The sequence below is a fragment of the Xiphophorus maculatus genome, chromosome 18 (genome assembly GCF_002775205.1).
Source record: "Xiphophorus maculatus strain JP 163 A chromosome 18, X_maculatus-5.0-male, whole genome shotgun sequence".
Lineage (NCBI taxonomy): Eukaryota > Metazoa > Chordata > Actinopteri > Cyprinodontiformes > Poeciliidae > Xiphophorus > Xiphophorus maculatus.
Window position 1 is genome coordinate 10,194,918 of NC_036460.1, and position 12,113 is coordinate 10,207,030.

General features: G+C 39.1%; 1 protein-coding gene across 1 annotated transcript; it reads right to left on the reverse strand.

Annotated features, from left to right (window-relative positions):
• Positions 1 to 5,052: 5,052 nt before the first annotated feature.
• On the reverse strand, positions 5,053 to 10,172 carry LOC106699825 (probable E3 ubiquitin-protein ligase RNF183). Its single transcript, XM_023351840.1, has one exon. It carries the CDS (start codon positions 9,492 to 9,494, stop codon positions 8,724 to 8,726), a length of 771 nt encoding a protein of 256 aa, XP_023207608.1. The 5' UTR covers positions 9,495 to 10,172; the 3' UTR covers positions 5,053 to 8,723.
• Positions 10,173 to 12,113: the final 1,941 nt, after the last annotated feature.

A 12,113-nucleotide genomic window follows, 5' to 3' on the forward strand; every position in this document is an offset into this window, starting at 1 on the left:
ATTTATGAACGCAAAAAAGAGAAAAAAACATAAATCAATTAGAATTCCATGCCGCCAATCTGTGCGTAATATCATCTCCGAAGTGTTTACGCGTGCTATTGCCCGCGACCTCTAATTTGTTTCCTCCCCGTGGCCTCACATATATGACACAAATGGCGACAAAGAGCGTGCACTTCAAGGAATTTATTGTGGTTCTTCAGAGTGCAGCACCAACCAGCGAGGAACAGTCTGATGGGGACCATGCGCCTCAGCAGGGTATGACGCCAGGGCGGCCGTAAAGCCTGTCTGGCGCAGTGCCACTTTGGAAAGGAGGATTTATTTTTACGCCCTTGCAACTTGCCCCCGAAAGATGTCTAATAATCAATATCGTCACAAACAAAGAAGTTGTCTTGCGTTTGATGGGGGTCACGGGTCACAGCATCCTGTATCTTTCGCGGGATCTGACTGATGCAGTGGAGTGCTCTCGTACATGCTCTGAACTGGCACAAAGGCTTGCTTTAATTCACAAAAAGGCAAATTTATGAACAGCAATAAAAAAAAATAAAGTAAGATTCAAGCTTACTTACCAACAAGCTTATAAACCAACATTTTTAATGAAAAATGTTTGTTGGACTGAGCCTGACTGAGCCGGTCCAAAGCTGTCTGGGAAATTAATCAAAGTTTTATTTCAGCGTCCGTCAGTAACTCCGCACCGTATTGTATTTTATTCGATTCATGTTCGGACTTTCCTACATAATTTAGTTTATAACCAAAAAAGTAACATCAGCCACACAATTCATATATATAGCCCAGAGCCAGGACTTTAAAAGTTGCATGTTATCAAGGTAGTATATGACATTATAAATAAATACGAAAATAAATGAAATAAGCAATATTTCAAATCAATGCGTTCACTGAGACTGAGGCTATTGCCCCCCGGCCCCTTTCGATGATGCCACCGATGTGTTGAGACGTCTGCAGCCTGTAGAAAACTGGAGATTAAATGCATCTATTACCCCGTTCAGTGCCATCATCTTATACACTGAAGCATATCTTAAACAATCGATGACAAGTTTGCATTATTGCCACTGACTTGTTCAGTGGCAGTCTTCCCTGAATAGTCACAGTTATGCACATTGTGTCGTGAGATCCTGCAAAACCCAAACACCTGATCGAGTCTCTCCGCTCACCTGTGGAGAGTCTACAAAGGCCTCTGTCATTCACCCTCATTTACCTAGAGGAGGTAGTGTCCCCCAGACTCAGTGGGTTTCAGTCAACACAGCCCCGGTTTGTTGGATCTGGGTAGAGAGCAACTTTTAACTTGTTATGTTCGCTGTCAAAAACCTGCGCGGATAATGGAAGGAGAGTTAAAACTATATAGGACTAGGCGCTCTTCATCTGCTAAACGGAATCTCATCGCGTTTTATTTTCACGGGTGGAGTGCTTTATCGTGTGCGCTTGTTTTTAATTTCACATTTTGTTTGATAATGTTACGGTGCTTGAGCGTCATTTCACTTTAACCTTTTGAACGAACGATAAACGCAACATTTAAAAGCTAAACGGTAAGAATGGTTTGTAAAAAAAAAAAAAATCAAAGAGAAATTTTCTAAATTATCTTAATATTACAAAAAGAGGGAACCGTGACTGTGTAGGCTGACGAGTGTGGCGATCTGAGAGGGATTTGACTGAAACTAGATATTGTACGAACTGAAAAACACGCACATGCAAAGGGGGCAAATAGAAAACAGAGATAGAGGCTTGATGCTCTTTTAAAAAGCGACACTGAATCTCCGTGTCCAATCCATTACCGGGGGACGAAACTCAAAGTCAGAAATCTCTGCTGATGAGAAATAAATGAGTTGCATCACATGCTCCGCGGAGGAGGACATTCAAAGAATGCTGATTGAATAAATCAATTTCTTTTACACATGCTAATAATAATTCACAAAAAAAAGGCAGGAAGCGGACGTCGTAAAACTGTAACTTCTCAAAGTTTACCTAAAAATATTTTTTCTCTCTCTCTTAGAGGTCGATATTTGTGGTCTTCTAAATTTTTAGCCTGTTAATACTGACCATGATGCGTTTACTTTTTTAAGAGTAAGAAACGAACATGGGTGTCTATCAAAGCAGAACACCAAATATTGGTCTAAAAACTATAAATCACTATATGATGCGTTTAGATCAAATCATTAAAACCTGTTCAAGTCAGTTTCTTCATTACACCTCATAGTTGTGGTCTCATATATTTCGCCCCTACAAAAAATAATTGAACAAGAACATATAAAAGATAGTCAAATCTAGAATTATGATGATTTTTGACAAAGCGTTAAATAAATACCAAGTTTATTTGTTGCACTGTGAGCCATGAAGCTCTCACATCTACCATATAATCATGAGGTGAAGCATTATTTGCTAGCCAAAGTTAGAGGTGGAGGATGTAGGAGTATAAGGAAACAAGTTAATTTCAATTTACATGTTGAGACTTGCAAGTGAATGTGAACAGCTAGTAAATATATCATTTCATATATTTTCTAGTATTGACGTAGATACGACTTTCAGTTCAACTCATGTAACGAGCATATAAAAACTTTGCAAATGTAACAATTTCACTACTTATTATTATTGTAATGTTATGCTTTTTCAAGTCTGAATCCTAGAAAAATGTATTTTGCTGCTTTAGTCACATCTGCTTAATTTTCTCTCTCAGCACGTTTTAGTATTTGGATCATGAGAACCCCATTATGAAAAAACAGGATTGGTTCTTTGATCTTATTATTATTATTATTAAAAGAAATCTATCAAATAGTTTTATATTTTGGGACCAAGACAGATAAGTAGAATGCAATTTAATTCTAATTTAATTTTAAGAATAATTAGGACATTTAAAAAAAAACTGCAACGAGAAACAATTAGCATTCTTTTCACATCCCAATTACATTTTACTGTGACTGTAGAAGGCGCTGTTTCAACCATACAGATCAACTTTGTTGTCCCATTTACTTTTGACAAAAGAAAACAAATGAACAAGAAAATATTAAATAAACACATAAGTAAAATATTGAGTTGGAAGAGAATAAATATTTGCTTTTTAAAATGTATCATAGTTGATATACTTACTACTCGTGGGAGGTGTCAGAATAGTTGAAGATGGACAGACTTAATTTGCTTCTGCAGGTGATTATATAATTTTATTAAACACATTTTTTTTGTTAAGTTTTGTTGACTATTCTGCAGGAAAGCTAATTTCATGTTTGAATGAATTTTAGCTAGCTATCTATGTTTTTAGAGAGACAGACAGACGGACGGACGGATGGATGGATGGATGGATGGATGGATGGATGGATGGATGGATGGATGGATGGATGGATGGATGGATAGATAGATAGATAGATAGATAGATAGATAGATAGATAGATAGATAGATAGATAGATAGATAGATAGATAGATAGATAGATAGATAGATAGATAGATAGATAGATAGATAGATAGATAGATAGATAGATAGATAGATAGATAGATAGATAGATAGATAGATAGATAGATAGATAGATAGATAGATAGATAGATAGATAGATAGATAGATAGATAGATAGATAGATAGATAGATAGATAGATAGATAGATAGATAGATAGATAGATAGATAGATAGATAGATAGATAGATAGATAGATAGATAGATAGATAGATAGATAGATAGATGGGTGGGTGGGTGGGTGGGTGGATGGATGGATGGATGGATGGATGGATGGATGGATGGATGGATGGATGGATGGATGGATGGATGGATGGACGGACGGATGGATGGATGGACAGAAGGACGGACGGACGGACAGAAGTTAATGGCTTTACATGCCAGAGGTTCAAAATAACAGGGCCTAGAATAAAAACTTGGGGGACTCCACAGGAAAAAAGGCAATGCTTTAAACTGTACATTTCCAACATGTGTATTAAGCATAAATAATCACTGACATTTTATTGAGAACTACTTTTAATAATTTAACACTGTCCTAGAGTTTATTCATTTGGTTTACCTCACAGACTTTCACATGGTTCCTTTCATTTATCTTTTTACAGATAGTTTGTAACCTACACAGTAAAACAGTGGTTCTCAAACTTTTTAGAGCAAGTATTACGTCGTCGTCTGATATGTTTTTCAAAGTAGGATCATGTTGTCAAGAAATTCCATTTGTTCTAAATTCACTGTAGTTGGCTTCATTTTCTTCAGAGAGTTCTCGAAAGATCTTCCAAAACACTCCCTTCTATTTGTATCTTTTTGTAGCAAAGATTGATGTGCTTGAACAACTCATCTTTTATTTTTTTGAACATCAAGTCCAAATAATTATTAACTTGCTTGCTATTTATTTTCTTAATAGCCTTCAGCAACATTTTATTTTGCGTATCTCAAAAATGGCAGCCTTACTTGCACCACAGTTTGAGAGCCTGATCACACACTATTTTCTTGCAAACATACCTGGATACAACAGCCCCCACTTCCAGTAAATACAGACTTGCTTATACACGGTTGATATATCATGAATGTGGCATCTTTAATAAATGCGTCATGCTGGTTTTGGAACTTTTCGGTTAAGCCCGAGATGTGACGCATGCATGCATCCGCAGTTAGCTGCTGAATAGTCCACCCAGGCTTTTATCTGTCCTGCTCATGAAAAGCTTGTTTTATTTCAGCCAACAGGGAGGCCTTGTATGAACAAGTATGACTAATCTAAGAGATATTAATGGAAAATTAGCATTTAGCTCACTCTGAAAAAAAATCTGTTTGCACTTCATCAAGCTTGTACCACCAGAAGTTTACTCTGCATGAAAAATGCAACCACCCTGTTGCCTGACACTAGAAAGGGATTTAACTTTTTTTTGTTTTTTTTGTTTACTAGCATGTAACATCCTTAGTCATCCAGTAGGGGGCACATTTGATGCACAGCAGGGAGCTTAATGTGTCAAGTTGGATCATACTCAGTTTATTGTGAACCACATTATGTAAGAGCTAACATGAGAGAAAAAACTGCCTAAGTAACAGGCCTCTCCAACAGCTGTTGTTTTCATTCTGTGGAGAGACAAATGAAACCAATGTGACTGGTATGCATGTTTCCTTTATTACTGAAATGTGTTAATGCATGTAAATCAGCACATAAAGAACATTTCTCTGTGCAAATACAATTGGAACTTGAACGACAACCACAGACTCTCATAAAAACTGACAATGTTTTCTAGGTCCTCAGAAATAAATACATTATGCTTACATTGGTCAAAGGTTTTTACCCCATTACTTGTGTAAAATAAGAGGGTGAAAGTGCATCGTACTTGTTGGGGAAAGGTCGAGCAGGCTGATTGAAGCAATAGGATTGGCAGGGCTCTAGCTCAATAACCATCAATAACCATGGGAAACTGGCTTTGCTGTTTCTCTCCTCCACTGCAGCCAGGAATACTTTCAAACAGAAAGGCTCAGAGAAAAACATGTTAGTCTCACAATTTCTCAGTTTTACATTAATACAGTTCATGTTGACATTTTGTTTTAGATTATGAAGCATCAGAATTGTACAATCACAAAAATAACACCCTCCGGTTTAGCCCACTTCCATCATACTACACTGTCTGATCCTGATCCTGTTGTATTCCATGGAGACTCAAAGTGTATTCCAGCATGCAAACATTTAAGGTGGAAATATTTTCATTTCACCATCTGCAGGGTGTTTTTATAGTTACCTACCAGCTTTCAACATCCATAATCCTACTGCATTTATCTAAACTCAGCCACATTCACTATAAAAATGTTTTGGGAAGGTATTACCTATTAAATTTTATATAATATATAGCTATAGTTCAATCAAGGAAATTAGTTTGTAAATGTAATGGACGATAATAGCAAAATGCTAACATTATCTAGTTTATTTTGGTAGCAAAGCCTACATAGTCATTTTAAACTCAATTTTACTAAATATTTTGATTAAGCTAACTCTTCTTCTTCATCTGGTTCAGTATCTAGAAGATACCTATCTGGAAGGGTGTTACAAATTGTGTTGTCAATTAAATGTTAAAAACTGCAATAAGACTGGTGTTGGAGCAAGAATTAAATATTGCATCCTGCTAAACTAGGTCAGCCACAGTGCTAATGCTAAAGCTAAGTAGCTAGCATGATGAATTTTGTCTTGAGGCAGTCTTTGCCAATGAGTGACACAATGAGGCGTGGTTGTAAATGAAAGCCACAGCATTTACAATGTTTTCAAGTGTTTGATTACATTTAAAATGTATCACTACTTCAATAACATTTTATGCCTGAATCTTATATTAATGTGTTAAAATTATATTAATGTGAACATGTGTGTGAATGGAAATGACTGATTTCATGTAAAGGGTCTTTGAATGTCCTGCTAAAATAAGTCCGATGCCATTTCATAATCCAATTTATTTGTTTGTAAGCTTCTTTTTAAAATTGGAGAACAAAAAAGGGGAGCAAAATGATGTAACTGGTTAGAACGCAACTCATTTAGTGGATCGACTACATTTTCTATCTACGTGACGTCTGCTCAGAAATATTCATTTAGATTTACACAAATCAAGTTCAATTTTACCAGTTTTTTTTAAAAAAAATCATTGCAGGTAACGGCTCCTCATTTAGCTGAATGATAAAGCTGAGTTTCTAATCCTGAGGTTACGACGCAAATTAGAGAAAAGCTTTATATATCACCTTAAGAGAACGGATTCAAAATGTTTATTACCATTTTATGCTTTAATAAAAAAGTATAGTTATTTGTGGTTTCTTATTAGCAAGGTGGACAAACCAGAAGAGCAAAACAATCTAAGCAATTAGTTACAATTAATCAAATTTAACTGTAGATTTTAGAACATGTTTGGAAGTTGTTTTTTTGGCAGTAGAACTTACATGATTTCTATTCAGAAATACTCTATTACACAAATTGTTTACAAATTGTTCAATTAATTTTACGAGCCAATTTGACCAATGGAGGTGATTAGGCTCCCTTAATACAGATCAAAGTGGCTGCATTGATAATACGATCTGTGTTATGGATAAATATTTATAACACAAACCATCAATTTTTTTTAAAGTCAAGAGCTTTTTTTATTTTAGCTACTATGATTACGCTGATGATAAAGTCCAACTTGTAAGCTGAGCTTTCTAACCTCAGCTTTCTAACCTTTCTAACCGCATTGTCAACAAAAGGCTGGTCTTAGCTGGGGTGGTCAAGGGAAAGGACGACCTACCATTTAAACAAGTTTATCTTAAAAATTAGTTACAATTTTGCCAATATAATTCAATAAAATAAATTCAAAAATTGTATTTTGTTTGATAATTTGGGGATAGAAAAAATCTTCTAGCTAGCCCAGACATAAGGGTCAGGTCGGAGAATCTCTTTGTTTTCAGACAAATTCAAAGAAATTAATTCTAACATTTAAAGCCGCAATTTAACAAATTGAAGAGTTTTTTGTAACCACAAAAATTAAACCTGTTGAATCAAAAGTTATCAGTTGTATTCTAACAGTCTGTTGTTTGAGTATAGCTAATAGGGTTCCAGACCTACTGGGGAGTGAACCAATTCAAAACCGGCTCACTGCACCTGTAAAGGTGACACAATTCTTAATTATGGCTTTGGAGAAAAAGAAGAGAGGTGAACTTGGAAGCAGCTGAAGTGGGAATCTTGACTGCACCTGCCCAACATGTCTCTCCTCGGAAACAGCTTTTACATTAGTAAAGCTTTTACATTATTCTAACATACAAAAGGGTGCTATACGTCGGAAAACCCTGTCTTTAACTTCCAGAGTGTGAGTAACAGATGAGAGCAGATGAGGGAATCCCCATTTACACCCGAGCTTAGACGCTGTCTGATTCTGATAGCAGTGAAGTTTAACTTCATTTAGAAACACGGTGAGGCACAAAAGTCAGGAGACAACCTGTCTCTTTCATTATAAAGTAAAGAAAGGAATAGAATGACCTCACATGCACTAAAGTAGCAAAACACGGGTTCAAATTCACAAGTTGTCTCTTCGTTTTCCTTTGCTTGGAAGAAGTGGGCAGTAAAAACAGTACCATCCTGCAAGATAAAGGTAAAGCACAAAGGAAGGTCTCTTAAAAAAAAGGCTGATCACGTCAAACATCCTGCAGCAGTTGTCCATACCTCTGACCTATTTACATGATTCCGTTGTGGATGCAGCTTAGCTGAGATCCGATTTAAAGATGCACCACATAAACACACAGTAAGCATCCATCAAAACCAAACCCTTTCAATCAAAACCCCTAAAGTGAGCGTATCTGTACAATAACACTGGTGGGTGTTTCTGAGATGTGACTGAATCACTGTGGACAGTTATCATACAGTGAGTGGCATAGTGGGGGTAAATGCATATTATATAGCTAGACAGTGACGGGAAGGGTACCAAACCCAAATCTAAGTACTTCATGGTTTTTTTATCAAACCAAATACACCCCAAAAATCTCATCAAAGTAAGAAGTTCAAGCAGCAACACGTCCAGTCAGCTACCACCTCAAAGTCCAGTGCATAAGCTTAGGAAAAATGATTATCAAGGATCAAGTTGGCCTATATTGCTCCAAACAACATGAAGGCCTTTGGGTGTTTGCTATACTGATAAAAGGCCATTTCCCCTAAAAAAAGTAAAGGGAGCAAGAAAAAAAAAATTGTTGCCTCCTATGTACATGGTCTCACAAACACACACACACACACAGCTCTGGTACATCAGAGCCAGCAGCCAATCAGGCGTTCCTCCTGGAGTTACTGGTAGCGGACGCGCGGCCTGTCTCATGGTCAGGTCTGTATTTGAGCCAGCAGATGAGCCACGTGACGACCACAGAGAACATGGCCAGGATACTGGCGACCGACAAACAGATGGGTCCGGCCGGAGAAGGGGGGATGCTGTGGCTGTGCACAAAAATCAGGCCCATGAACAGCAGCACCAGCATGGACAGGAACGAGAAAATCACGCACACGCAGCCGGTGGTCAGCGCCACCCTCTTGCAGCTCTGACAGCTGTCGTAGCGCACCGAGTCCTGAGAGAGGGTAGTGGCCGTGGACACCGTGGTGGAAGCGGTCGCCTGGCTGGCGCCGGACGCGCCCGACGCCTCCTCACGGCGGAGGGCGACCAGAGCCGGGTGCAGAGGCGGAGGGTACGGCGGCAGGGCGTCCTGCGGCAAGGGGTCCGAGTCGATGTAGAGCGGGAAATCCTCCGTCACCTTGGTGTTGTTGGGCAGGTTCTGGATCCGGTAGTCCGGGACAGGCGTCCGGTGGCGACACACTGGGCAGCTGATGCGCCATGGCCGCTCCTCCCGGAGGTGAAGCGTGTTCAGGCACTCCTCGCAGAACGTGTGCAAACACTCCAAGATCTTCGGAGCCCGCCGGTCAAGGTCGAAGTAATTGTAACAGATTTTACACTCGTACTCCTCATAGGGGAACGCCGGGGAGGCCTCACCGGGGGGCTCCGCTCCGTTTGATGGCAAGTCTACCTCTGCCATGTCATCTCTCGCCATTCACGTTCTCCGGTGAAAACAAAGGGAGCTGGCGGACAGATGCTGATGACGGTGCACGTCTCTCCTGCTCTCTCCCTCCCCTCCACTGCTTTCATTGAAACGCCATCGTCGCGCGTTTCATTAATCCCCGCTGCTCGATCCAAACGGCCGGGATCCCAGTTAGAGACGGTGATTAAACGGCTCTCGAGCGGGGGAAGATGATGTAATGGCGGTGACTCCTGCGGAGCGCGGGGCGCATCATCCACTGGGTCCCAGCAGCATCCCTCAGTCCCGAGTGCGTGTTGTTGTTCTCAGAGCTCCAGCAGCCAGATTACGTAGACGCTGCGTACAGTGGGATGCGCTCATTTGGGGGTGGGGGGAGCCACTTCATTGTTTCCTGGAACAAAGAGCGTCAAAACTCACCCGACTGTATGGCAGCAGAACGTCAGCTTCGTCCAGCTGTTTCTCCGACACCTTCTCACTTTGACAGTCAGCGTGCCTCTGTTTACTGTGTTGACGAAGCGCAAACACCAACTGAAAATGAAAATGAGCAATTAATCAAATTGTTTATTCCGTTAGAATAATTTCCTCTCAAATTAAATGGTAATTCATATGACTGAATATGTAAACATCCCAGTCTTTTAAGCCATGAAACCTAAATATTATATGCGTTACATGGCAAAGAAACCCCTTTAATCTTTTCATATTTTGTCCCAGGACAGAAATTTCAAAAGAGGCAAGAAGCACATTATTGAGAAATACATGGATATATTTTTACATCATTTTCAAAGTATTTTTTTCTTGCAGTGTAAATCTGAAAAGTGTGGTGTGAATTTGTATGCATTTTACTGCAATTTGCAATAAACTTTATATGATAGCTTCCTTCACGGTCAAACTGGGGCTTCATAGGTCACTGGCAAACATTAGCGACTGGGTAGGTTTTATTTAAAGGTATCAGACTGAAAGTGTTTGAATAAATATGTACCATTTTCAGATTTCCATTTGCAACAAAAAAAGGAAAATAGATGATCATTTTCTCTGTACTTCCTTATCTCCCCTTTATTTAGTCTGTCTCATAAAATCCCTATAACACACACAGAAGTTTGTGGTTGTAGACTGAAGGTGTGAAAAAGTGCAAGGGTACAAACACTTTTTCAAAGTACCATGGCTTACAACAACACCTCTGGGGGTTAACAGATGCTGGAGCAAAGGACAGCTGCAGCCAGTTGAATTCTGATCTGTTTAGGGACAGAAGAAATACAGCCGAGCAAATCTAAAAGGACAAATGGATGATCACTCGAAGGAACACTGCAGCCATTTTAGAAGCTAGAGAAGCTGATTATTCTACAGAAACTGAGTTTGTGGTCTGATCCGATTAAACTGTCCTCCAAAATAATATCGAGTCATAACTTATGTTGTGGTAAGCAGCTGTGCGTGACGTGTGCACACCCAGCTGTTCGTGCTGAGGTTTATTCTTGGGGACAGAGAGGACGTGTTATAAATAGTTATTAGTGTCTGATATGAGGCTTCACACTCTGAGGTTAAAGTTCTTTGCTGATATAAAGCCTGAAAAGGGTAGGAGTAGTTCTGCTGCTGTTAAAACAATGAAATAATGAATAATGAAACAAAGATGCTTTGCTTTAGTATCTGCAACATTCTATTGTGATAGCACATGCATAAAAACAAACAAAAAACTTTACAAAGTGTAACATTTAATGCTGACAGTACTTCAGCTGAATAACAGTCTAAAGTACAAACCTGTTCTGGTGATTCTCTTTTTCTGATGCTTTGATTTTGGATGGGTTTGTATTTATTGGAGAAGGCTAAGAGACATATGGTGACGTTGGAAGAGTTGCTCAGATCCACTGCATCTGTCCTAAGGACAACTGTGAGTTATACATGCAATAAATCTGTCCTTTTCTGGACGTGTGGCACGAAGGTAGCAATGCTGAAAGTAAGCCAAAGGAAGTTCCATTAAAGTTTAAGCCAGATAAATTTGAGTGCTCTCTATAAATGTAGAATTCAAACCTTTTGGCTAACACTGTCTGTGTTGGAAAAATACTTCTCATCACTTTGAGCACATTATACCTTCTGTGAAACATGGTGGTGGGAGCATCATGCAGTTGGGAAGGTTTAATTCTGCAGGCAGCTGGATAAGAGGATGGGAAAAGAAAAAACAGAGGCAGAGAAAGACGTGAGACTGGGGTGAAGTTTCAGCTTCCAACAACACTAAACAGGACAGGGAAATTAGTTATGGATGGATGGGAAATAAAATAAAATAAAACAAACTTGAGACTGGGTTGACAGAACACATTCCTGCAATACAACCCAAAACAAACAATCACAGCTACAATGGGGGAGCTTAAGAGTAAAGCATCTTTATGTTATATAGTAGAATAGTCAAAGTTCAGACCTAAATCCAATTAAGAATTTGCAGCAAAACTATCAGTCATTGGCGTATGTTTATGAATTCCCACGAATCCCTGCAGCAATATTAGGCTATAAATACTTTCCACTTGCTACATATACAGTTTATGACATCACCTGAACCAGCCTGGTATAAAGGTCACATAATCACAACTACAGACTCACAGCTACTGGTTGATCCCTGTTGTGGCCCCGCCCCCGCTGAGCTCACCT